Raw genomic sequence first — 27,977 nt, 5'->3', positions numbered from 1 at the left:
TCTGAGGTTAAAAACAGATTAAATACATCCCTAAATCCAACCCATGGTCCAAGCAGACCTCTGCTGTCCTCTAGTGTTTATTGTTACATAGTGCACGTGTAGATTCTTGCTGCACTGAAAATCCTGCAGTAATACATGAAGCCAAGGACCTTACAGTGGCTGCTATAGTGCAGCGTTATAAAGTAAATGTGTAGATAATGTCTCTGAATGGCTTTTAAGGGGATGTCTGTTAAGGGGAACACTTATGGGGTGACAACATGTGGTAGGTGTGCAACACTTTAATATCTAATTTCTCCATAACATACATTTAGGAAATGAGTGTTTGTGTTTATTTTGATTGTACATTAATTATTACCACCAGTAGTAATTTGTTAAGTTTAGTTTTTAGTTTTTAGTTTTTAGTTTTTGGTTTTTGGTTTTTGTTGTTAGTTTAGTTTGAAAGCACACACAACATCATATAATATAAAACCTCCTTAGAGATGACCCTAGATTTACCGTAACTACGAATGATGGGCCTCGCAAAAAACTCTTGCGCATGTCTTTACGGTAGCTGAGGAGGAAATCCTGGCATGTGATTGGCTGAGCGGCTAGGTTCCTCCACACACTGCTTTGGAGTCTCATCGCTCCACCGGCTTTTCGCATCTGTCGCTACTGTCAAGGGACAAACGAAGCGGTCAAACTGCGGTTGTCCCCTGAAATCTTGAAGAAATATGCTCTATAAACTGTAACCTTCAAGGGAAAAGTACGGTTATACAATCACATTCAAGCGAAGGTAAGGTGACTCGTTTTTCTCCAAACATTACAAGTCTGTAATGTGTGATGTGAGAACTTTCCGTTTCTGAGTCAAGACATTCATTCACTAGTGGCTAACGTTAGCAAACGGGGCTTCTAATGAGTGGCAGCATGCTAGTCTTTAGGATGAACATCTCTAACAAGTGCTGTGTTTTCGTGTCAACACGGGAAACCTTTATAAATAGTTGGACTGCGGGCTGTTAAGCTTTTGACAAGCTATTCGTGGAAGCTGGAGCACGACATCGCGTGTTCTGTTTGAGTTCTTAGCTAACCGTTAGCTAGCAGCTGTCAGTGTGTGTGTGGCTGTCTGTGAGGGTGCTAAGCTAGCTAATTAGCTGTCCATTGGAGCTGGTTGCAGTTGCTGATACATGCCCACTCTGTCTATCTGCATGATTTCCAAAAAGTGGGGTTGTGCTGACACATTTTGTATGCCATTCAGACACTTTTCTCCTGTCATGCTTGACCCTGCAAGCCTCGTGACTGCCGTTGTATATCCATTCTGTTTATCTAGATCTAAAAAATAGTCTTTTGTCATTCTCATTCAACAGTAACATCCCGGTGTTTTTTCACAATTTCTTTAAATGCTGATCCCTATATGTTCTCTCATTGTAAAGGTTTTACTCTCCCCATTGTGGTTATCACCCCATCTACAGTGTAGACAACTGTGCAACTCTATTCTAAATCCTAACTTACTCCAAAACATCTTCTCAGATAGGGAATGCATATCTATTTGGGGTCCTGAATGAAATTAAGAAGTTGAGGACCCCCTGTCCTAGACCGCTTCTCCACCACTTCCAAAATAAACAGTTCATTCAAATGTCACTAAAGGTCAAGTGTTGCATACAGCTAACAGGAATAGCCTGTCTTTGAGGCCAGGTAATTGAATTCTGTGGTAGATACATATAGATACATATAGATATAGGTAGGACACTGTTATGGGTATTTTGTTACATGCAGATGAAGGACAAGATGACATTTGTTTGTCTGTCTGTCTGTGTGTGTGTGTGTGTGTGTGTGTGTGTGTGTGTGTGTGAGAGAGAGCGAGAGAGAGAGCGAGAGAGAGAGAGAGAGAGAGAGAGAGAGAGAGAGAGAGAGAGAGAGAGAGAGAGAGAGAGAGAGAGAGAGAGAGAGAAAATATTACACTTGTCACTAAAGCCACACCTAACTCACCTATTTGTGTAATTACAGTGAGCCTTGCCCTTTTGTCAATGTGAGATATAATGACACTATATAATACTACTGTCTAAACTACTTAAGTCTGTTTCTCTTTATACCGGCGGTGAACTCTGCTCCTTGTAAAATTCAGCTATAAAATTACCATAATAATGCTACACACAGAAACCGGTGCGTGGGTGGTTGCTTACTTGTTAGATTAGAGAGGATGCATACTGGATATAAAAGAGAGGAGTGGCTTTCCGTTTACCAAGTCATTTCCTGAGTGAAACCCATCGTGATTGCATTATGTCTAGTTCAGTCAATATGCCTAGCCATTGTTTGCCCAAATTATTTCTATGTTAGAGTACCTCCAGAGCCAGTGATATGGGCTTAAGAGTTTGGCCAGTTTATACTATGTGTCCCATGTTGCTTCTACTTCTGTTCAGAATCAAAAAGTGAAAATGTCATAGTAGCTTATATTAATATTACCACAGTGCCAGTGGAATGTCCAATATCAGCAAGCATAGAGTGCCATATATCTAAGGAATGGCCACAGAGCAGGATTGTTGAGCTTACATAGTTAAACCGAAATGTTAGTGTGCAAATCTTATCCTGTTAGTTGCAGTACTTGTGAGGACTTGGACCTGTCATATTCCACCCTTGTCAAGATATTTGTTTGGAGAGCTTAGCAAGAGCTTTGAATAACCAGTTTACTATAATTTTGTTCAACATTGAGGAAGTCCACATGCTAGATGTTAGTTGGTTGCCTTCATTTATGGGCAAGGTATGGTGTCACACTTATTTGCTAGGCTGCATCTGAACAGCTTAGTACAGTCTGCTTCATGTCAATCAGGAGACCTTTTGATGTCAAACTTAACTGTTGGGGCTATAGTATATTGTTCATAAGTGAGTTTGATTCCCGGCAGGAATGAACATTCAATTTCGCGGGGATGCTAGACTTTTAGTGTTGTTAATTTCAGTGTGTCTTTAAGGCTAGAAGCTAATGAAAATGCTAATGTTACTCAATTAAGAAGTAGCCTGCAAAATCAGTTATGGGTTTAAAAGTTATTTTAGACATGCTAGTCACATAGAGAAAAGGTGTGGAAATCACAGGGCCAAAGCATATGTTTACCAGCCATTCAGCGTACAGCAGAAATAGGCTGGAATTCACACTTGCTGTATTCCAGCTGCTCCTCCTTCTAAATATAAAATCAACAGAGTATTAAAACGTCTGCTGATTGTTCTCACTGCCATTTTACAAGCCGGCCTGTTTGGCTCTGGCTTAGCTCTGCTTTCTAGGTAATGTTTCCTGGAGATGTGATCATAAGCCTATGACGAGGCCAGCTGGCTACGCTTGTAACGTCATTCATCTGACAATTTGCTCCAAGGCCAAGACTCATGAGCAGCCAGTAGTGCTTCCTCTGAATCCATTCTTCAGCAACACCTCCAGACTAACAGGAAATTAACCCCACAGTTGCAAATAAATTTTAAGGTCAATAGAAGTTCATGATCCGGTTTTGTTGTTCATACCAAACAAACGTAGGGTGATTAAATACAGGGATAGTAATCAAATCCAGAAAAGGCTAAATGTTGGAAGCACTGTGTCTAATGTAGCACATGTGTGGCATCTTGTTTGAAAGCTTTCCCTTTCCCTTTGTATTTGTTTTACCTTATCTCCGTGTCTGTTATCTTGCAACTTACTGCTGCCTGATTCTGATAAGGCTATGTGTGAATAGATGATACAATGATAATATGAGTGAACCGGAAGGGTGGTGTAGTGGCGAATGGAGGACGGTGGAAAAAGATAAACGTTGACTGCTCAGGTGAGTGTAATGCCATTAACTGGCCTTGGCTTTGTTCTATAGCCACCTGAGCTCAGTTGCCAGTTCCAGTACATGAAATCATTCAATGGGATTACGTCTCAAGCCTTTTCCATGTGTGGTCCACCTATAGGGCTAACTGATGTAGAAGCTGAGGTACTGCAAATCATACTTAACTAGAAAAAACAAGTTCTTCCATCAGAGTTCTGCTAGCCTTTATCCCTAAACCACTGCTTTTTTGCTCAGCCTTAGGCCAGTGTGGAAGATTTTTGAAGAGCTTTTAAAATAGAAATTGCTTGCAGTGATGCACATGTTTCTGTTCCCCAAATAACTTGCTTACAGGTCCAGTTGCATTTCCTCTGAGTCAGATCCTGTTACCAAACAAGGCCTCTCACTGGTATTGTGAAAGGAATTTACGCTAGATAATGAAATTAATGAAAACATAAGAAAGTGAGCAGAAACTACATTTGACAACAGCTGGGTTGAGAAATTATCTCATCATCTCCTATGATCCTCAGGCTCTGTTCTTTTTCTGACAGGGTGATGCTCGAGCAATGTGGTATTGCTGAAATTCAAACTCAGAAGGATGGCAGGGTTTTGCTACTGTTTGCCTTCTTAGTTTTCGGGAGCGACCGATATCCTTGTGCAATACAACCATGACTATCGGCAGGAAAAACAAAAGCTAGACTCTAGTGTCTGTAACTTACAAAGGCACATCGAGAGAGCTGTGACTGGCCTCTTTCTGCACCCAGCATAGCACAACACAACACAACACAACACAATATAGCAGTAAACCACTGTTCTGTACTCCAAAGTGAGTTAGTACGCATGACATACCAGTTACAATGACTGAGCCTATTCCAGGCCAACCAACAGCAGCTAGAAGTAGGATAGAGGCCCTCATGCGAAGTGAGTATGGATAGTGCTTGTTGATGGTGCATTCATGGGAGTGACATGTGACATGACTATCACTCTACAAAGGAAAATTCCACCCTCAGATACTCTGACACAGTTATCAATCTGTGATATTCACTGCATTCAAGGAGTATTTTTGTGATGAAGTGTTGTAATTTTCCTTTTTGTTATATCCACTTCTACTTCAGTTAGTAATTTCCTACAGTGAGTGTCGCGCCTCTTACTCAAAATGAAGCATGTTTTGTGGCTGAGTTGCATTATGGACTATTGATGCTACTGTCAGTGGGAAAGTTTGCACCTCTGCCTCTTCTACGATGGATTTCTCCCTGTATGATTTTTCAACATCGGTGCAAAATGGGTAGCCTAGTCTAGAAAGAAGCCCTTGTTCTTTGATTCTGAAGGACTGACACCAAAACCTTACATTTACCATTGATGTTTTAGATTGTTGAAAAATGTTCTCCCATTAAACTCCGTTGTAGCTGTGCTGGAAATAAATCAACGTGATGCCACGTCATCTACGTTTGGACAGTCATCCATGGGAATAAGAAAAATACACCGCCAAACAACAAAATGGCCCCAGGAATGCAAGGTGCATTACCAATAGCTGTTGTTTTAACAGTGTTACAGTGTTAGTGTTTTATGGTGGATTTTTCCTTTTAAGAAGTCTTTTTTATAATTTTAGTATCAAATTCCACTTGATACAGAGAACCTAAAAGAATGTGAAAATGGGTTGGGTTCAGATATTTTCTACTTGAGTTCCTCATAAATCACCTGCCAGACCCCTGCACATGCAAATCAAGAACTACACATTTCCCCCTCCTTTACTCCCCAAATAATCAAAATCATTAACTTTTTTCCTGCAGATTTGGTCTGTAGAAGCAGTATAGACTTTTTATCCAATACTGAGGTGTTGTGGTGGCTCATACCATGCACTTCCAACATTGTGAGTTGTAGTCTTTCTCCCAACCTGTTACATGTCATGCCCATTTCTTTCCTGTCCTTGTCGGTCTACTGGTCTGACCATTACATGTCTTGTTCCGAGTGTGTATTTATTTCCCTTTTGGTGCTTATTGCATAAAGGATTATGGCAATCTTTTCAAGGCTTTGTTTTTCAGATTACACACTAAATTACTTCTCTCCACATCCAGATTAATGACTCTTCACTGCTGTCATCACTTGTAATCCTTCTGTGTGTGGCAGTGTCCATGCATGCACACACAAAGTGCATTTGTGGGCTTCTGTGACTGACAGTCTTTACTGACGATGACTTGATGTTGTACCAGGACTTAGTGAGGATGTTGATGATGTCATACATTGAAAAGTCAGATTTGGATTCTCAGAAGCAAAGTGTAGTTTAGCCATAAAGCAATAACTTGAACAATCTTTTACACCCAGGAATAGCCTCACTTGCAGCCACAGACATCCAAATTGACATTAAGTGGATTTTTATTATCTTTGACTCTTGTCAGGAACTAACTGTGAAGAGATAGCTAACAATAAATGTTTGCTTTATGGTCATGATATCCCTAAGCCTGTATCATCAAAACGGTCACATATTGGTCATGTGTCTCAGATAAAACTTAGGCTTACAAAGAGGCTTTAGGCTAAAGAACTCAAATATGTGTCCATGAAAATATCGACTACACAATAGTTCTCCCAAAAGTCCTAACCCATAGCTTAAATATCTATTGACACTGTCTCCATACCATTTTTACTACCTGTGCTTTGCTGTCAAATTCTGGATAGCTCCATCTCCATCTTTGCCACATTGCTTTCTCTCTCTCTTTCTCGCTCTCTCTCTCTGGCCTTCAAACACAACTTTAAGTTTGTACATAAAAGATTGTGTGTGTTTTTGTGTTTTTTTTAGTTTTTTTTTTAACTTATATGGATTTCTTTTGGGAAAAATAACACGTGTAAGATAGGGGTTTGCACTTGTATTTTTTTTTTCATACCTCCTTGTAAAATATCCCCCCCTCCTGTTATCTTTACAAATTGCACCCTGCCAACAGATACACCTACCCCAAGGTAGGCATAACATTTACACCCAGACTTAGTGCTACACCCAGGTGGTGCAACAGGTATAATTTCTATGCTAGATTTAGAGCGCATTCTACATCCAACCTACTTTTGTGACTAAGCATACACCCAGCTGGTTCAACCAGCCTATGATTATTATTTTTAATAAACCTACATAAGGCTCAACGGTAAGTTCTGGCATCCCAGAACAACCGCCTCCACAGCAGACATTTGGGAACCCATTTTAATCTTCAGATGGCCCTACTCTAGGTGTCAACCCAGTCTCTGAAAAACACCAGTCTAGTTTAGTCTGTCAATTTTGTTTCTCTTTTCCTCCTCAGAGGCTTTCTTCAAGTACAGCTAAGAGACCAGTGACTGTCCACCATGCTGTCCAGGTTGAGGACAACCTCGACCCTGCGGTCCTGTGTCTCTGTTTGCAGATGGGCACACACCAAAGAGAAGGGCAAGCCCCTCATGCTCAACCCTCGCACCAACAAAGTGAGTGGACTACTAACTCTGTGTGTGTGTGAGAAAGAGAGTGTGTAAGTGTTTGTACATGGGTGCACGTGTGTGCACGTGTGTGCATGCTACATTCAGCATTCAGAATGTGCTTTACTGAAATATAAATTGTTGTTGTTTTTCAGGTGGGGTGGCATTTCCTCAGCAATGTGGCTCACCCCACCCTTTTCAATGGCAAAGACAAACACTAGTGTGCAAGCATGTGTGTGTTAGGGAGAGAGCGAAGATGAGCATTTGAAAAGACATGGTGTGTAAGCAGATGGCAGCTTTTATGAACATGTTTGCAGTGTGTCAGCCCATTTGTTCTAAATCCATGCCAATTATGTAATGATATAAAGTAGGCTAAGTGGCATAAGCCTTGCGCTTGCCAGAGCGACCCATGAGGCAGGTGGTTTATTGGTTTCCTTTCCCCCTTCCTCATAGAGATTACATATGGCAGGTGAAGGAATGCAGGTTATGGATTATATCTTTTAAACACACAACAGTCAACAGTCTATTTGTCAGTTGTCTCCTTTTGACCAAGTTTTAAGCTTACCTATTAATCAATTATAATTAATTTGCCTTATAAACTTTACTCAAATATTGAGTAATACCTAGTCCTTTTTTCATTCAGCCTAGATCCGTTCACTCCCACAGTCCTCCATCTCTTAGGAGGTGACAATTTAACTGTTTATATCTCAGAATAAGAATAGCAGAGAGCAGTGCTGGAGTGTGACGGACTGGGTTTGACTTGGAGGGCTTGACATGTTTGACAGACTGACGATCTTTGATTTTTGGCATTTAGCTGACACTCTCATCCAAAGCAGAATATTCTTCAGAAAGACAGCATGGAGTTTCCCTGGTGTTTTTAGGTAATTTGTGCAAGTGGCAGGCTAGGGAAGACAAAGGATATAGAGTTATGCAGTGGAGAGGAATGTGTGTGAAACACTGAATAGAAGAATAGAAAGGTCACCAGAATTCTAGCATTTCAGCCCAGGGCCAAACACAAGACTGCTGCCGTTACACGTTTCATATATAAGAAGGCTCGCTACTCTCCCCCTCCCCTTTTTACAGTTCTGTTGTAGCCCTGTCGACCAGCTTTGCTATGTGATGATGAACTGCTTCCATCCTGTTGGCCTTTTCTTGTTCTAAAACTGTGTAATGGATACAGTGAGCTTAGCCATACATGGATAGAATATATACATTTGGATAGACATAGTAGGGCTGCAACTAATGATTATTTTCATTGTCGATTAATCTGTCGATTATTTTCTTGATTAATCGATTAGTTGTTTGGTCTATAAAATGTCAGAAAATGGTGAAAAATGTGGATCAGTGTTTCCCAAAGCCCAAGATGACGTCCTCAAATGTCTTGTTTTGTCCACAACCCAAAGATATTCAGTTTACCGTCATAGAGGAGTAAAGAAACCAGAAAATATTCACATTTAAGAAGCTGGAATCAGAGAATTTTGACTTATTTTTCTTAAAAATAACCGATCAAACCGATTAATCGATTATCAAAATAGTTGGCGATTAATTTAATAGTTGACAACTAATCGATTAATCGATTAATTGTTGCAGCTCTAAGACATAGTAACTCTTATTGCTAGGCAAGAAGCAAACAGGAATTCACAAGTCATTTGCATTTTTTTGCCAACATGATTATGTTAAAATAAAAAAAACAAAAAAACAACAGTGATCGGTATAGTAGAAAACAAGCACATAGCCTAATTTGTCATAAACTGCAACCTATTTGGCTTGGGAAATCAAATAAAAGGCTAATTTGCCCAGGATGTGTGATTTTTTTTTTGGGACCAACAGACTGTCTGACCGACGGAGTGTCTTATACTAGCTGCTGGTCGTAGCTAAAAACAACAACAGTGATTGGTATAGTAGAAAAATGTAACAGCCACAGCTTAAGATTTTCCAACAGCTGGCTGGTGGCTGGTGTTAATTTTCTCATGCTGTCTGACTTGGCTTAGCTGTAAAAACTTGATCCATGGGAGACCTTCAAGGGATAGTTTGTAGGCATTTAAGAAGCTTAACTGATGCAACATGTCATTTTAGTCTATCCAAAAGGCACTTAGACCATTGTTTTGATTTTTGATCTATTGGAAGCAGAAATTGTTAGCAATGCAAGCACAGGTGAATAGGACTAAACACACTTCTACTCCCAGGTAGCTTCCAGTCTCACAGGTGCTTGTCGATACAGAGCGGTGGAACCTACAGTAGGTCTCCCTGCTTGAAGGACGGTCTCTCTAACTACTGTGCCTCCCTGCCACCCCAAGCAGGTTATTCTAAATATAGACTAGACTAGAGTAGACATAATGTTGGCTAAATACAGACTAGCTCTCCAGCCTACATGTAAACTAGTCATAATGAGCTGACTGATGTCCCTAGAAACATGCATGGCAACTGTATGCACACTGTACATCAGTGTTTCCCATACAATGTTAACATTTGGGCGGCCCGTCAAGTACATTTTTGTTCTGGATTAATTTTGAGTGCTGTGACGCATGAAGCTGCCGATGTAGTTTTCAAACAATCAAGATTTAATGCTGCCAAGTGCTAAAAGCATGTTGGTGAACTGCAGTGACCATAATTCATTGCACCTATGAGGCAATGCATCTGTGCATTGGTCACTGCAGTTGCGAAAATTTGAAAGGTAGCCTCGATAATCAGATGTAAGTATAATGGCTAATGTTGCAATGCCATTATACTAGATTAAGACTTTAGTGTCTGAAAAAATATGAGTTATTGGGCTAAATGAAATGTTAATAACAAGTCGTCATAGAGAAACACTGTGCATAACCATAGGCCTAATTGTTCATGGTGTTTATTTTTGCCTGGATCCAGTTTAACAGTCTATGTGTTGGGGAAACTGAACTTAGATTTGCATTGTGTTTAAAATCTATTGAACTCTTTCATTTTTTTTATGCTTTTCAATCAGCTTGAAAGTCATTGAGTTTGGGTAGCTGGCTGTCTTTGTGTATTGTATCTCAAAACCATCTGACTCTTAAAACTGTGATGAAACAAGACGAAAACAGCAGCATGCTACTTACTCATTGACCTTTATTTGGCTGGAGTGAGCGGACTGCATCAGCAGACTGCATCATCATGACTCGTCAGTAACCAGAGCTAGAGAGGTCTAAATACATTGTATAGTTTCAAAGATCTGCCACAGTCTGTAATGCTGTTTTTATATTAAACCACACTGTCAATGAGATTAATTCAAACAATGGAAATAGTAGGCTATTTTTCTGTCTAGTTTTGGAACACAAGGCTGTAACTGCATTGTGGGACGTGACCACACACTCACCTCCCCCAGTGTTATTTATGTGCAGAGTTGGAAACTGCATTACCATTTAAGACAAAAAAGTCTCCATTGAGATGCATTACTAGTGAAATTCTGGTAGGTGAAATAGCAGCTCCTGTAGGCAGGGGGCCTGATCTGTTTCGGGCAATTTCATAAACACAGTATCTGAAGAAGGGAAAAGATCCCTTATGCCACTGTCCTATATGAGAAATTCAGTTGTGAACCTGGTAGAAAATCTGACATGTCCGTAACAGTGCATCACAGCATCCAAAATAAGTCCTTACTTGTGTGGTAATTCATTTATCTGGACAGCCCCCCATATATAATCAATATATGGGAAACCCTGAAGGATGTAAACTTTCAATTCAAGTTAAAAAGGGAAAAACATAAATTTGAGTTCCAGGGTTTGCAACATGTTGCATTTTAGTGGGAGGAATCTGAGTACTAGAGACGAGTGAAGTGAAATGCATCATCAGCATGACTCAGCATTATGGCAGTGGAGCCCCACAATTCATTACTCCACTCCACAACATCAGAGTTAGTTAGACACCATCCCCCTCTAAACCAAGGAAGTTATGGCTTCCATGTGTTGCCTGTTATGGCTCACATTTCATACACACACATACCTTGCACGAACTTGAAAACACTTTGCACCCCACTCCCCCCGCCTCCCCAACTCGTCTCTCTTTCCCTCTCTCTTTTCCATGGGGCGTTTCTACCTAGAGTCGTCTTTATTGGCTTCTTGGAGGCCATTGCCCTCTCTCACCTCCTTTCCTTTCCCTCTCCCCTTCCCTCTCCCCAAAATTGCTTCCCTCTAATCCCCCCCTTTCCCTCTGCTGTTGCCTCCTCCTTTCAAGAGTTCAATAGGTCAGCCTGGTCTGACATATGGAGGGTTTTCAGGCGATGTAATATACCCTCTGGTGGCCATATTGGAAGTTCTTGTTCACAGCTCTTGGCAGCAATGGCAGAAAACAGCTGATGACATTTTAAACTCCTCATGCCTAGCTTTAAGACTCTGTTTAAAAGCTTTATTGAGATTCTCCTTTGACATTATTTGAGAATACCTGCTGTATTCTCACATAATAGAGTAGACTGATTTGACTCGACACCGGACGCAATGAAGCAACCCACAACTTCAACAATGTGCAGTGTAGTGTTGACTGTGTGTAACTATAGGTGAGCCATGCCATAGTGGAGCTGTCTCTTCAGTGGTCTGTCCCGTATGTGTGTGTGTGTGTGTGTGTGTGTGTGTGGGTGGTCTTGCAGTGTGAAGCAGTTCTTTCTGTCTGTTTCAGTGTGACAGTTATATCTTCTCTCTTTCTCTTGTCTCTTCTGCTTTTCTTTCTTCACTCACTCAAGAAATATGTGGAATATGGCCGGAGGAGAGGGATCAAAAGAAAATCATTTTCTTGACAAAGCAGCCATTCAATTCTCTCATCTCTCCCTCCCTTTAACTCCATCCTTTCAGAAACTTAGATATTCTGTAAGAAGGACTTCTTGACACATGAGGTGGAGACCTTCATCGATTCCTCCCCGTCCCACCACTCATCCTTCTCTCTTTTTATCCCTCTCTCCTCAGGGCATGGCCTTCTCCCTACAGGAGCGACAGATTTTGGGGATGCAGGGTCTATTGCCTCCCAAGGTGGAGACTCAGGACATTCAGGCTATGCGTTTCCAGAATAACCTCAAAAAGATGACTGACCCCCTAGAGAAGTAAGGGCATAGTTGGCTCAAAGCATGGTACAATGTAGCCATAATAGGATCTTTTGGAGATATTCAGTTTTGCTATAACTTATTTGTTATTCATAATTTATCCTATCTATCTCGCATATTTAAAGACCTGCTTGCACTTCTTCTCATCTTAAAAAAGGGAAAAAGTGTGTTACAGCAGAGTGAAATTAATCATTCTCTCTTCCTCTTTCCTGTTGTACAACTTTTCATCTGCTTCCCTTGCTATTCTTCAACTCTGTCCGTTTCACCGCACTCTCCGCTCTTCCTTCCTCTCCCTCCCCATCCCCGGTTCTCTCTCCCTCAACGCCCTCTCTCCTTTTCCTCCCTCTTTCCTCCTTCTCTACGCAGGTACATCTACCTGATGGGCATCCAGGAAAGGAACGAGAGGCTTTTCTATAGAGTGTTGATGGAAGACATAGAGGAACTGATGCCTATAGTCTACACGCCTACTGTAGGCCTGGCCTGCACACAGTATGGTCACATCTTCAGGAGACCCAAGTAAGAATTCAGGGGTGGTAGTTGTAGCAGTAATAATACCTGTAGGATGAGGAGGAGGGGCGGGGGGGAAAGTGAGAAGCAGTAGAAGAAGTTGCAGTAGTCGTAGTAAAAGCAGAAGCAGTAGAAGAAGCAGCAGCACTAATAGTAGCATGTGATGTGCCAATCCCTTGTGTCATAAAGCAGGGTGAGTATTCCTACAGAAGGCCAATCTACATATTACAGGGTTGAGTGTGTGGGTACAGGTATGTCAGCCTCTCTGACTTCTCTACCTTTGATAGAGGTATCTCATATACTGCCAATGGCCACATTAGCAGCAACAACAGACCAAATAGTAGTGGTACAAGATGGAGGAATATGCTTACAGTCTATGCCCTTACTGTAATTCCTGTAGTCTACATTACTATTGCATACTGTAGGCCTGACATGTACATAGTACAGACTCCTATTCAGGAGTGCAACTAAGACACAGTTGGAAATATTTAAAAGTACCCTCTTGATAAGACTGGACTGGATCTGCTGAAGCTCAACTTAGGCATGACATTTTCTATTTTCAGTGAATTTGGGTTAACTTGGTGTCAGGACCTTGATAAAATATTGTCAGGGAAGATGTTACAGTATTATACTATTCTACTTTTTTTTCTTTTCCCCATTCATAGTATCTAGAACCTTGGCATGGCCCTTACAATAGCCAGACACCATGTTGTTTCTCTCACCAGAGGCTTGTTCATCTCCATTCTTGACAAAGGACACATCCGCTCCATCCTGGACAACTGGCCAGAGACTAATGTTGCAGTGAGTAACTAGCACTCCACCCCTCCTTCATCCATCCCTCCTTATCCCAGAGTATCTTAGAACTGAATCATAGATATGAAGATGTGGCCATGATTGTTCCCCACTCCCATGCTTTCTACATTCTCCCCCATCCACCTGACTAGGTCGTGTGCCTTTTAAAATGATAATCTGTTGTGTTGCTTACTAATGCATCTCTTCTCCACCTTCCACTCTCTGTCTAGGCAGTCGTAGTAACTGATGGAGAGCGCATTTTAGGATTAGGGGACCTGGGAGTTTATGGCATGGGCATCCCTGTCGGAAAACTTTGCCTGTACACTGCCTGCGCCGGCATCAGACCTGAGAGGTGTCTGCCTGTGGTGATAGACGTTGGCACAGACAACGAGGTACGCAGTCTGTGTTTTTGTTGTTTTGTATGTGCGTTTGTATGTGTGTGTGTACGGAAGAGTATTAGGGCCATTGTAGGTGATTTTCTTATTTTTTTACCACAGCCGGGGGGAGGGGGGTACTAAAACTCAACTGAGATTTAAGTAAGAAATTTGTGGGGAAAAAACATTGAAATTTCACCTACAATGGCCCTAATAGTCCAAATCAGAATGTTTGTAAACAGATTTGTTATACTTCTGGGTGGATAACTCGCACCTGTCAGCAGCAGAAATCGTTCGTTTTAAGCAGTGGTAAATACGAGTCAACTAAACAAAACATTAGCGATTATGCCGAAATCGGGTTGTGTTTGGGGCTGTAATGCTTCTTTCTTTGTTGTTGTAACGTCACGCTGATATGGCCTATACTCTTTCGTAGTGTGTGAGAGAAAGTGTGAAACGGCGTTAAACTGTCTCTCATCAACCTGTGCGCGTATGTCTCTATTTCCTTGCCCTCTAATCAGACCCTCCTCAGGGATCCGTTCTACATGGGCCTGTACCAGAAGCGGGACCGCTCTCAAGCGTACGACGATCTGATTGATGAGTTCATGGAGGCTGTGGTGGAGAAATATGGCCAGGACACACTGATCCAGTTTGAGGACTTCGGGAACCACAACGCCTTCCGCTTAATCAGGAAGTACAAGGAGAAGTACTGCACTTTCAACGACGACATCCAAGGTTCGCATATAACACTTTTCACTTGGGACTAGTACGTTTTAATATGTCAAGGCAAATGGTTCTGTCTGTTTATCTGTATTTGAAGGAGTGCAACGCCAATGACAACATTGAAGATATTACATCTACAGTTTTATCTTGTTATTTTTTTGAGCAGTTATCTTGGTTTAATGTATTTCAGTATAGCACAACTTGTTTCAAGTCAGACCACCAAAGTTCGACTCAAATAACTGCTTTGTTAAGCTCAGTTTATCTGTTCAATTAAAATTAATTCAGTTCAGCTCAGTTTTACTCACTTCAGCTGATTTTACTTCAGTCCCATTTAATAAATTGATTTCACTTTAATCGATGTTACCTCCAGGAAGCCTACCCTAAGGTAAGTAATTTAATCTTTACTTTGTCTTCAAGGCAGACTCTTTATTGTACATTCATGTGTGTATCTGTGTGTGTGTGTGTGTGTGTGTGTGTGCTTCCAGGCACTGCGTCTGTAGCCCTGGCTGGTCTGTTAGCAGCTCAGAGAGCCATCGGCAAACCCATCACTGAGCACAGGGTGCTTTTCCTGGGAGCTGGAGAGGTGGGCTGTACACTTCCATCCATCTATCTTTCTCTTGTTTGTTGCATTCTTAGCTTCCTTCCTGGTCATTTTTCCAGATTAACCATGAGGAAGCAAGGAGAAACACTCTATTTAAAACAAGGGAATGTTCAGACAAAACGATATTCATGCAAGCAGAATGATTTCATTTCATTCAAGTTAGTGAACCTTTGTATTTGTGATTAATTTTATAAAGATCTGTGCTATGCTTCTGAACCTTGGTCACAATATGTCTTTTTTTTTTTTTTTAAAGAGCAAGTTTCCTCAGTCACCTATATTAATAGGTATATTAATGGGTGAATAAAATTTTAAAAAGTACTTTTGACGCACCATCAAAAAACTTAAATGTTGTCATTTTCTCCATAGGCTGCCCTGGGTATTGCTAACCTGATTGTCATGGCGATGATGGAGACAGGGATGACCCATGCTGAGGCCAGACAGAAAATCTGGATGTATGACAAACATGGGCTACTAGTGAAGGTTAGTGTGTGTGTCCATATGTGTGTGTATATGCCTGTGTGTGTGTGAGTAAAGGGAGACAGATTTAATGTTGGATGTAAGAGAGGCGAAAGGAAATTTGTCTGCATGCTTGTTTTACCCATAAGTGTCTTTTTAAAAAATTAACACCACACAGGGATGAAGATTTAATCATGAATACGTGGATAACTTAAATTTGATTGAAAGAAAAAGTCAGATAGAACTTTATAATTCCAAGCTCACAATATTGTGGCAACACTATATTTGTCTCCAGGTCTGACCCCAGGAGTCAGACAATAACCAGAACATATTTGTCTGTCTGCCTTCCTGTCTGTCTGACTGTTGGTATATAACTGGCGTGTTGTGGTTTTACTATATTGTTATTGATTGATTGTTATCACTGCTCGTCTGTCTCCAGGGCAGACCTCAGGAAACGGACACTAACCAGGAGGCGTTTGTCCACGACAGTCCAGGGAGTGTTCAGAGCTTCCTTGATGCTGTCAACACCATCAAACCCACCGCCATCATCGGTAGGGAACTTCTGTTTTGTGTATCTATCTGTGTAACTCTTCACACACTCAGTCCTGTTTGGAAGGTGCATTTTTAAGATGGAGCATGGGAAGAACCAGAAGTGAAACGGTGAAATCAAGTTTTGTGAAACTATTTAATTAGATGGATGAAATATTTATTATATGAACTTTATCACTTTATATGACTTTATTACTCGGCTTTGTTGAATACTCAGCTCTGATCGTCCAATGAACACACTCTGAAGTCTGTTGTTTCTGAATAACACACCACTGTTTCACATAACAGACCGCTGTTTCAGAACTAATCATATCACTCCGCAGTCAAGAAGTCTGGTCGATTTTTGTTTATTTCCAATCAAATTACCTGAAATGAATTTGTAAAGACATTACTCATTACTGCAGACAGTCTTGCGGACAATTTTTTTTTTGGTATTGATTTTTGTAATTAAATTATTTTAAATCAACATTTTGTATCAACTGATTAATGTCTTTGGTAAGTAGTCATATAATAAGATGTGTAATGTACAGTGAGCTGGTCAGTATTTCAAAATAGGGTATTAAATCACTCAGGACTTATTTTGGTGGTAATGACCGGCTCACTTTACATTATCCCTTATCATATAAACTATTGAAGGAAAAATCCACCCTTGGACACTCTTACACTGGTAGATATCATTAATCTGTGATGCTCAATGTGTTCCAGGAGTTGTTTTGTGATAAAGTGTTGTAATTTTTTTTTACTCACTTTCCCTCAACCTGCCTTGTCTACTTCTACTTGAGTTAGTGATGTCCTACATTTCCCAGAATGATTTTCAACAACTCCCAGAAACGCGCATTAACTTGTTGCATTCAGCTGTAGGTTGTACATGTACATGTACATGGAGAGAGAGATGGCAATAGCAGAGCAACAGTTTTTCCAGCTCCAATCCTGAAAGTCATCAGGGCATTAAACTGTACATGTGTACCAACTTTAGTGTTTTTTACGCAAATCTGAATGCTGTGGAATATTTCACATTGACAATAATGACAGAAGCACCAACTTTTCTTCTTTTCCTTTTTCAGGTGTGTCAGGAGCTGGACGGCTGTTCACCCATGATGTCGTCAAGGCCATGGGAACCCTGAACGAACGGCCAATCATCTTCGCCCTGAGCAACCCCACCAACAAAGCTGAGTGCACAGCAGAGGACGCCTACACACTCACTGATGTACGGTTTGATATTTTGTTTACTTATGTCTCTCTTTTCCCTTTTCTTTATCACATAATTCTAACATAAATCTGTCCTTTCTTCATCTTCACTCACTCCTTCATCCTTGCTCTTTTTGACTCTAAAATTAACCATTCTAAAAATACTTGAGTTCTTGTGCTATCAAATAACTATTCCTCTTTTTATCGTTTTCTTTCTCCATCCATCACTCTTTCCCTTCATGTTCTGTGTCCTCCAGGGTCGATGTCTTTTTGCCAGTGGCAGTCCGTTTGATCCAGTGACTCTGAGTGACGGCCGTGTCTTCACTCCTGGACAAGGGAACAACGCTTACATCTTCCCAGGTGAGAGGGAAAGGAAAATCAATGTATGTAATTGATATTAAGGACTAGGAGAGTTTATGACAAATGTACAGCTTCCTGGACATACATAGTGTGTTATCGTAGTATTAAGAAACAACATAAGCCTTGTTAGCAGGTGTCGGTCAAAGTAAGTGTCTCTGATGATGAATGTAAATTACAACAGAAGAGGGGGGAAGCCGCACACTCAGAACTCTGATGCATTGGTTTTATTGCATATTATGGATCGACATTTCGGCATATATTGCCTTCTTCAGCATAAAATATCACATCATCTCAGTGACAAAACAGGTGTTCCAAATCAATGACATCACCTGGCAATCAGCATGAGCCTAGAAATAGATGATAAATGTCTAGACAGGCCATTCATCACCAAGACAGGCCATTCACATCCATATGGCTACAATATTCAAGGAACCACCAGATTCAATGTAAAGATTCACAGAATAGAAACAGTATAAAAACATTAGAATACATATACATACTACAATTAAATATATATAAATAGAGAAAAGTAGTAGGTCTATTCAATAGTGCACCCCAATATGATGTCTGCCCTGGCAGCCAGCACCTCACCAATATAGGTGTGTGTTTTCTCTTCTCTTCTTTCTTGAATGTAAATTACAAACACAAAAAATAAACACAGTTTGCTATAAAACACATGATCTTGTCAACAAGTAGAAATGCCAAGCTTGAGTATTGTGTGTGTTGCAGGTGTGGCCCTGGCTGTGATCCTGAGTGGAGTGAGACACATCAGCGACACAGTCTTCTTGGAGGCAGCCAAGGTCTGAATATACCATCTCATCACAAAGTATTTCTCCATCTATCTCTTCTGTACGCTTCATCTTCTCTTGCCACCCCATGCTGCTCTCTCTTGCAGACTTCGTCTATCTCTCATGTATGCTTATATGTGCTAATTCAAAACCCTCTATAACCCTGCGGTGTCTCCTGTTCCCTCTCTCTCCAGACCCTGGTGTAACAGCTAACAGATGAGAAGCTAGCAAAAGGCTGACTCTACCTTTCTCTTTTTTTTTAACTCTGTACTTCCCTCTTTGGCTGTAGAACTTGAGTCTGGTCTTGAACTGCATTTGACCTGACTACATGCAACAATTTGAAAGTCTCGGTCTTACTGAATTGACTTGGATATTTTTTTGTGCTAGATGTTGTATTTTTGTCCAAGACCAAAGCAGTTAATCACAGACAATCATGAAAATCATGAGATCCTGTCTTGCCATCATTCTCTCTACTGCTTTTGTTATTGAATTTAACTGCAACTGGACTTTTTCCACTCTCAGCCTTGACTCAAGCTCAACTAGTCCACATCTTTGTTTGTTTTGCGCTTGACTGAGCTGATTTACAGACTCATACAGGTTTTGATTCACTACTAATATTTAGGAAGCATAATTGCTTATTTGCAACGTACCTCCTGATAGTTTGTGGTTGTAGTTTGTCATCTCATTGCATCACTCACTACAGTTGTTACAGGAAAAAAAATCTGATAAAAGAGACTGATGATCAGCAGGTAGTTTTCATGTCTCTGTATGTCAGACCCTGGTATTTGATACCAACCAACCTAACACTGTTTTCCTGTCCTTCCAGACCCTTTCAGAGCAGGTGACAGACAAAGAGCTTGCAGAAGGCAGACTCTACCCTCCCCTCTCCAACATCAGAGAGGTCTCGGTCCAGATGGCTGTCAAGGCAAGTCTCCTGAAAATATTGATTCCTCTGAAAGCTTTTAAGCTCTTGTCTGTGAACCTAATTGTCCTTAGTTTGACCCCAACCTTAAACAAATGTTTTTGCTAATGCTAGCCCAGTTAATGCTGGTTCTAACCTTAACCAAATCACCATCCCAGCCTAAATTTGACCTTTTCTACCCATAATCTTAGCCAATCCCTTCCCTTGTCCAACCTCAACATGACCCCAAACAACTAGGTTAGCCACTAAATGAATAATGCCAGCTAGCTTACATCATGTCCGTTCATAAGGTGACATTTTGATGACATGATGCCTGACCAGATGCCAGAAAACTGCTGCCAAATCAAATTTGCTTGTGGTTGTCCCATATCTTTGGCCATTTTTCTCTCTGTAGTACTTATGTCTGCTGTGTCTCTCTATCTGAATTGTCTGTCTGTTTCTCAGTATGAGTCAGTACTAAACTGTCTGTCTTGCTATAGGTCGTGGAGTATGTCTATGCTAAAGGCATGGCGTTCCGCTACCCTGAGCCTGTGGACAAGAACAGCTTTGTCCGTGCTACTGTCTGGAACACCGAGTACGACTCCTTCCTGCCAGACATCTACGACTGGCCAGGCGCCACCTTCAGCCCCAAGACTGACTAGAAACACAACCGACTCTATCCTGACTGTGTCCCCTCTTCCTTTGCTTCCTACTCCACTGGTCATCACAGATCTTTGAGATAATCATATGCACCTTATTGCAAACATCAGCTTAGAGTAATGGTCATACCAGCCTCTCACTGTTGCCACCTTGTTATTTGCACTATGCCATTCTTATTAGATCTGTGAGAAGTTGGAGCGGAAAATGGCACTTGAAAGGGAATGGACAGTCTTACTTCACATCCCAGTTCTTCATCACCTCTGCTTCAAATGGCCACTTGGTGCTGGAACAGGAAGTCAGTGTAGAAATCCGTACTCTGTATATCTGTCAGTTTTCAAACCCATACGTACAGTTTAACAATCCATACTCAGTTTTTAAACCAATGCGCACAGTTTACCAATCCTCAAAGTACCTACTGTATTCCTGCAGCAAGGGGACATTGTTGCACAAGCTCCGTCAAGCCAGCCAGAGATCTCTAGAATAAAACTGGAAGTTAGGCAATTGGGCTTTCAAAATAAAAGCGCAAAGTATGTCACTTATGGGGGAAAAAAATAAATATTTTTTCAGAACTGATCAATTTTACTCCTTAATTTTGAACACCAAATCACCTAACTTCTGATATTATTCTGGCTGTATCTAGCTTTTGTGACACACTAATGTAACCTGAAACTGAGTACGGATTGCTTAACTAAATGCAGAGTATGTATTTCTACATCGCCTTGTTTCCCCATCAAGTGCCCCCCTGGTGGCTCCATATGAACCAACTAAGGTCTGGTGTAAGAAATATGGTGGAACCCCTTTAAACCATGCATACATCAGGCCATGTTTTTTGGCTATTTAAGAAGATGGGAGTCCACAAGATCAGAGTGTTAAGGTGCTCGGCCTCTGTGTGTGGACTAGGGCAGAGAGAAAGGGAACAATGTAATTCAGGGGAAATGGGGTGGGCATTTGAAGAGGGACTTCTTAATGGAAAATAATGAAGAGATTATACGTAGGGAAATTAAATGAAGTTTATATTTAAAAACACTCAAGGGATCCTAGAGCCAGGCAGCACTTGAGAAGCCAGCATTCACTCATTTTTGTCTTTTATCACATTTTATTTATTTCTCCGAGCATCTACTCTCGGGTTTTTATGTTTTTTTTTGGCTATTTAGATGTTTTGCCATTGTGCTGTGTATTAATGAAACAGCCATTTCATTGTTTTATAAGTTTTACATTTGTGATCAACACTCCTCATTGTGGTAAACTGTGCAGCTAGACAGGAAGAATACACAAACTCCAGTGCTAAAGTAACACTCCTTGTTTTGGAAACTCCCATCACCCCTATGAAAATGAACAGATTTGCAAAAGTATAATATACAAATTAAAGATGTGTTAAAGGAAACTGACTGTACGTTGAAAGAGTATTTATAGAGTTGTGTTACATCCGTGTTGACATGTCGGTCTCGCTCTTCTGACTATATTCAGCCTGAGGATGAAGTTAAAGTCTAGGTTTTTATTCTTCACTTTTATGCCACCTGTAATCACTATCAGATCTTTTCTTGCCACTCAAAACAAACACATTTAGGGGCTGAGACAGAGGTACAGTTAACCTAGTTTATGAAAGATGAAATATGGAAAGCAAACCAGTTGCTGTAAATTGTAAGCTGCTTGTAAATCACCCTGCCCTTGTCTCTACAGTGTTTCTAGCTGTAAATGACTTGAGGTCAGTCAGTGATGTAATATGCCAGCTGCTTTATCTATAGTTAGGGATGGAAATTATACTAGCTCGCTACTCAGTTTGTAATTTACACTGGACTATTCAAAATACTTTGTGCCGGAAAAATTAAATGAGGGTAAATTGTGAATGTATGGAGATTGTGACTACATAGCTTGACCTTATAGTATGGCATTTGTCTTCCTTGCCGTTATTGTTAATGTAATTGAAACTAAAGGGTCCTGTTGGCTAAAAGCTAATCAGATGGATTGCAACTAACAGTTCCTATTATAATGAGGCAGGCCAACAATGCTAACAAGTCATTTTTAGCTACCTGAAGTGTCAACAGAGAAATATTTTCTGGATTGAGATTGTTACACCATTCCTTTTAGTATGGCAGGTCTGCTAATGTTAGGCACTGTAAAGATTAACACTGCAAACTCAGCGACCCCGAACAGCTGTACATCAGTTAGCAGACACTTGTCAGTTACATAAGAAACTCAAACTCTCCACAAGGTCATAGCATACTTAAATGAAGTTGAGGCTGCTAAACTATTTTTCCAAGTATACTTTTTTTTTCCCTTTCTAATATCTTCTTTAAAGCACATTTTATATCCGTATGTCAGTTTGATTCACTGCATTGACCTCAATGATTTTTTTTTTTTTTTACTCATAAGCCAAACATGCTGGGACGCAATCTACTGTAAATGCAAACAAGCTAAATGTGCATAGATAAGGTTGGCTGTAAGTTCCTTATTTTCTGACTTTTATAAAACAAGTAGTGAACAAGTAACAGATCTGAAATCATATACACCCATCAGCTACAACATTAAGCCACCTGCCTAATATTGTGTAGGTCCCCCTCGTGCCGCCAAAACAGCTCTGACCCATCAAGGCATGGACTTCCCTAACCCTAACCCACAAAACTTCTGAAGGTGTCCTGTGGTATTTGGCACCAAGACGTGAGCAGCAGATCCTTTAAATTCTGTAAGTTGTGAGGCGGGGCCTCCACAGATCGGGCTTGTTGTTCCGGCACATCCCACAGATGCTCGATCGGATTGAGATCTGGGGAATTTGGAGGCCAAGTCAACATCTTGAACTCTGTCATGTTCCTCAAACCATTCCTGAACATTTTTTGCAGTGTGGCATGGCACATTATCCTGCTGAAAGAGACCACTGTCATCAGGGGATACCGTTGCCATGAAGGGGTGTACTTTGTCTGCAACAATGTTTAGGTAGGTGGTACGTGTCAAAGTAACATCCACATGAAGGCTGGGACCCAAGGTCCTTCCTTGGACCACTTTTGGTAGGTACTAACCACTGCATACCGGGAACACCCCACAAGACCTGCTGTTTTGGAGATGCTCTGACCCAGTCGTCTAGCCATCACAATTTGGCCCTTGTCAAAGTCGCTCAGATCCTTACGCTTGCCCATTTTTCCTGCTTCCAACACATCAACTTCAAGAACTGACTGTTCACTTGCTGCCTAATATATCCCACCCCTTGACAGGTGCCATTGTAACAAGATGATCAATGTTATTCACTTAACCTGTCAGTGGTTTTAATGTTGTGGCTGATTGGTATATATGATATTCAGATCTACACACCAGTCTCGGGTGAGTAGGTGGACTAGAGAAGGCCACTGTTATTTTAACCTGAGGATATTCTGCTAGGAGCGTCTAAAGCACCTGCACTGAAGTGCCTGCACAATGTTCAGTGTCTCTTCACGTGCAGGCTCCATGTCATACACCTAATAATACCATCCTGCAGGCATAGCCAAAGAACAACATAGAGGAACTATTAGCATACAAAAAAGGTACTTTAGTATAGATAGTATTGTACAAAATCTTGAGATTTGATCTGTATTTTGTCTTTCCATCTAATATCAACATGTAGCTGTTGCTCTGATAGACTGTACTGCCTCAGGTTAAGTTTCGTCTCAACCAACATTTTTTTGTAATCATTTGATTTTTGAAGGGCCCATTTAGAAACAGTTTTACCCTTCTTTAAATGTTGGCCCATCTGTCTTTCCAGTACCTGTTACTTACTGTAATAGTTTTACTGTGTTGTATTTGAACTTACTGGTTAATATGTTGTGCTCATTTGATTCTTCCTGTGTCCAGAAATTAAGTCCCCATAGCGTAATTTCCCCCCAGTTTCATTGGAGTGTGCATTCATACATTGCGTACTTGTCCATTTTCCTGAAGTTTATTTTTGTTACACAGTAATATTGCCTTAACATATGTACGCACAAAGCAGCATCTTTGTGCTGCTTCATAATACATGTTAAAAGTGCAGATTAAAAAAAAAATGTTTTACCTCAACTGCTTGTTTACTGCTTTTAGGAAAAAAAAAACACTTGTGTTTGAGGTTTCAGACTGAGCAACATCATTCAGCTAAATTTAATAGTAGCCATAATCCTCTCATGCCCCTAATAGATGTTTTGCACCTAGGATGAGAAATTTCATTGTAAAGACAGGGAAAAATATTGATGAGATGTACAGCTAATGTACAAAATATCAGGGACACTTACTCTTCAAGCCAAGTAAAAGTAAAATTATCCCTTTTTGATTTCCCTTATTAAAACTATACAAATCACAAAGGAGGAAATGTAGATAAAGAGAAATAGAATTTGTCTTCCATTTATAATTTTTTGTAACTTCTCCAGGCCTGGAAATTATTTTAAACTGTTTTAAAATGCCAGAACTTTCCTGTTTTTCCATGAGCGTGTGAACAGAGCAGCGCCCTCTGCTGTCCAGAAGAGTAAAATGCTTACAGCACCTGGTATTCCCAGGCGGTCTCCCATCCAAGTACTAACCAGGCCCGACCCTGCTTAGCTTCCGAGATCGGACGAGATCGGGCGTGTTCAGAGTGGTATGGCCGTAAGCGATTATTGCTGCCGCAAGAAGGCTTTTTATAGATGATTTATGCTCGAATAATACATTACGGGTATCTTACGGGTTACAAGCCACTAAATGAGCCTAGTTCTTACATTTCTATTATAATTAAACAAGGTGTGTAAAGCACACCTCAAGCACATATCAAACCTATGGAAGCCCATTCCCGCCACTCAATAAAATAAAAAACGACTGACTTTTTTTCCCTCACAATTCTGACTTTATATCTCAGAATTCTGACTTTATTTTTTGTGAGAAAAAAAAAAAAAGTCTGAATTCTGAGAAAATAAAGTCAGAATTGTGAGGGAAAAAAAGTCAGAATTGAGAGATAAAAAGTCAGAATTGTGAGATATAAAGTCACGATTGCAAGAAAAAAACACAACAACTCACAATTGAGTCGTTTTTTATTTTATTGAGTGGCGGGAATAGGCTTCCATAGGTTTGATATGTGCTTTACACACCTTGTTTAATTATAATAGAAATGCAAGAACTAGGCTCATTTAGTGGCTTGTTTTAAAAAGATACCCGTAATGTATTATCCGAGCATAAATCATCTATAAAAAGCCTTCTTGCGGCAACAATAATTGCTTACGGCCATACCACTCTGAACACGCCCGATCTCGTCCGATCTCGGAAGCTAAGCAGGGTCGGGCCTGGTTAGTACTTGGATGGGAGACCGCCTGGGAATACCAGGTGCTGTAAGCTTTTTAATCTTCTGACCAGCAGAGGGCGCTGCTCAGTTCACACGCTCATGGAAAAACAGGAAGGTTCTGGCATTTTTAAATAGTATTTTCCAGGCCTGGAGTAGTTATGGAAAATTATAAATGGAAGAAGAAATTGAAAAAGTCGTTAGATTTTATTTGTGAAGTTGCTGATTTTTGTTTATTCTTGAATACTGTCAAATGTCCCAAAAGGCTGTGGCTGGCTCCAAAACAGTCTAGATCTCAGCAACTTCACAAATAAAATGTGATGACTTTTCCACATTTTTCTTCCATTTATAATTTTTTATAACTTCTCCAGGCCTGGAAATTATTAAACTACTTTAAAAACAATTTTAAAATGTCAGAACTTTCCTGTTTCTCCATGAGCGTGTGAACAGAGCAGCGCCCTCTGCTGTCCAGAAGAGTAAAAAGCTTACAGCACCTGGTATTCCCAGGCGGTCTCCCATCCAAGTACTAACCAGGCCCGACCCTGCTTAGCTTCCGAGATCGGACGAGATCAGGCGTGTTCAGAGTGGTATGGCCGTAAGCGATTACTACTGCAACAGAAAGGCGTTTTATACATGGCTCAGACTGGGAATAATACATTGTCTTTTCAAAATGAGCCACTTGAGTCTAGTTCTTACATTTTTATTATCATTAAAAAAAGAGTGATGAAGCACTCTTACACAACGGCTTATCAAACCATGACTACATCCCAAGACAAACAAGCACTAAAGCCACTGGCGGTGCTGAGGGGGGGGCCAGTGCCCCCGTGACAACAAGCTTGGCCCCCGTAGCCCCCCTAAATGCAGAGTCTGAAATAACTGTTACAGAATTACTTTCTGCGATCACACCAAAAGCGGAAGACAAAAGCAACCCAACACATTTTCTAGTCGTACCCCTTAATGCGAAACTATGGAGCCCCTCTGGTGACATCTCATGTTAATAAAATAATGCATGGCCACGACTTAGTAACACGTGGGAATGAGATCCTTATGTTTGGGACTGAGAAGAAGCATCATGGACTGATGAGTAGTCCTAAACATCCCTATGCTATTTTTTTAAAATTGTATATTTTTTTTCTGTCTTACCAAAGTTGGCTTTAGATAAATACAAACAGTGCACATTATTGCTTACAGTCCTGAAGAACACTCATATTAACACTAGTAGTTGACCAACCAGCATCTGTTACTGCCCCCCTGATCAAAGCAGGCTAGGACCGGGCCAGCTCCTTGGTGCCGAAATGCCCGCAATGCAGTGAGGAAAACTATATGACCACAATAAGGCCTAATGTAACTGGCCCCTCTACCAGTACAACTGGCCCCGGCCTGGCTCCCCCCGTTGAAATGGTCTAGAGCTGCCACTGACTAAAGCAACATCACTTCTACTGTTTGAAAATTAACTTGCAGAGTTTTCGTGGCCAACGGTTCTCTCATGATTCCCAAGTGACGAATGAATAACTAATTGCCAGGATAAACCAAAACTTGCTGAAAAAAACAAAACTGCAAGTTGATTTTCAAACAATGAAAGTGATGTTTAAGTGCTTGTTTGTCTTGGGATGTTCACCTTATGCTGCTCCGCCCACTTCACTATTTTAGCTCGTCAATCTGTTGTCAATATGGAAACGACGACTGAAATGTCATGTTTTGATAAGTCATTGTGTAAGAGGGCTTAATAGCCTCTTTTTTTTTTTTAATGATAATAGAAAATGTAAGAACCAGCCTCGAGTGGCTCATTTTGAATAGCAATGTATAAAACCGTGTATAAAAAGCCTTCCCGTGGCAGTAGTAATCGCTTACGGCCATACCACTCTGAACACGCCCGATCTCGTCCGATCTCGGAAGGTAAGCAGGGTCGGGCCTGGTTAGTACTTGGATGGGAGACCGCCTGGGAATACCAGGTGCTGTAAGCATTTTACTCTTCTGACCAGCAGAGGGCGCTGCTCAGTTCACACGCATTCACGGAAAAGCAGGAAAGTTCTGGCATTTTAAAATAGTATTTTCCAGGCCTGGAGTAGTTATGGAAAATTATAAATGGAAGAAGAAATTGGAAAAGTCATTACATTTTATTTGTGCAGTTGCTGATTTTTGTTTTATCTTTAATACTGACAAATGTCCCAAAAGGCTGTGGCTGGCTCCAAAACAGTCTAGATCTCAGCAACTTCACAAATAAAACGTAATGACTTTGACATTTTTCTTCCATTTATAATTTTTTTATAACTTCTCCAGGCCTGGAAATTATAAACTATTTTAAAACTATTTAAAAATGCCAGAACCTTCCTGTTTTTCCATGAATGCGTGTGAACAGAGCAGCGCCCTCTGCTGGTCAGAAGAGTAAAATGCTTACAGCACCTGGTATTCCCAGGCGGTCTCCCATCCAAGTACTAACCAGGCCCGACCCTGCTTAGCTTCCGAGATCAGACGAGATCGGGCGTGTTCAGAGTGGTATGGCCGTAAACGAGAATTACTGACACGGGAAGGCCTTTTATACACGGTCTGGGAATAATACATTGCTATTCAAAATGAGCCACTCGAGGCTGGTTCTTACATTTTCTATTATCAT

At 40.8% G+C, this 27,977-nt stretch overlaps 1 protein-coding gene and 5 non-coding genes across 6 annotated transcripts; 3 read left to right on the top strand and 3 right to left on the bottom strand.

Annotated features, from left to right (window-relative positions):
- Positions 1 to 648: 648 nt before the first annotated feature.
- Positions 649 to 24,121, top strand: me2 (malic enzyme 2, NAD(+)-dependent, mitochondrial). Its single transcript, XM_071536207.1, has 15 exons — positions 649 to 772; positions 7,040 to 7,196; positions 12,092 to 12,225; positions 12,592 to 12,741; positions 13,458 to 13,533; positions 13,755 to 13,916; positions 14,417 to 14,630; positions 15,104 to 15,201; positions 15,586 to 15,699; positions 16,115 to 16,226; positions 17,289 to 17,431; positions 17,670 to 17,772; positions 18,502 to 18,572; positions 19,387 to 19,485; positions 19,962 to 24,121. The coding sequence occupies exons 2-15, from the start codon at positions 7,083 to 7,085 to the stop codon at positions 20,121 to 20,123; spliced, it is 1,752 nt and encodes a 583-aa protein (XP_071392308.1). The 5' UTR covers positions 649 to 772; positions 7,040 to 7,082; the 3' UTR covers positions 20,124 to 24,121.
- Positions 24,122 to 24,586: 465 nt separating this feature from the next.
- On the bottom strand, positions 24,587 to 24,705 carry LOC139658167 (5S ribosomal RNA). Its single transcript, XR_011696199.1, has one exon. It is a non-coding gene; the product is annotated as a 5S ribosomal RNA (ribosomal RNA).
- A 595-nt stretch (positions 24,706 to 25,300) lies between these two features.
- Positions 25,301 to 25,419, top strand: LOC139658161 (5S ribosomal RNA). The gene has a single exon (XR_011696194.1). It is a non-coding gene; the product is annotated as a 5S ribosomal RNA (ribosomal RNA).
- A 426-nt stretch (positions 25,420 to 25,845) lies between these two features.
- Positions 25,846 to 25,964, bottom strand: LOC139658169 (5S ribosomal RNA). The gene has a single exon (XR_011696200.1). It is a non-coding gene; the product is annotated as a 5S ribosomal RNA (ribosomal RNA).
- A 1,244-nt stretch (positions 25,965 to 27,208) lies between these two features.
- On the top strand, positions 27,209 to 27,327 carry LOC139658163 (5S ribosomal RNA). The gene has a single exon (XR_011696195.1). It is a non-coding gene; the product is annotated as a 5S ribosomal RNA (ribosomal RNA).
- A 427-nt stretch (positions 27,328 to 27,754) lies between these two features.
- Positions 27,755 to 27,873, bottom strand: LOC139658164 (5S ribosomal RNA). The gene has a single exon (XR_011696196.1). It is a non-coding gene; the product is annotated as a 5S ribosomal RNA (ribosomal RNA).
- Between the last annotated feature and the right edge of the window lie 104 nt (positions 27,874 to 27,977).

The sequence above is a fragment of the Centroberyx affinis genome, unplaced genomic scaffold, assembly GCF_046629955.1.
Source record: "Centroberyx affinis isolate AG114_WGS23_722 - 3 ecotype Tasmania unplaced genomic scaffold, CSIRO-AGI_Caff_v1 ptg002840l_1, whole genome shotgun sequence".
Taxonomy (NCBI): Eukaryota; Metazoa; Chordata; class Actinopteri; order Beryciformes; family Berycidae; genus Centroberyx; species Centroberyx affinis.
Note: the sequence above shows the minus strand (reverse complement) of the source record. Positions and strands in the feature narration are given on the sequence as shown.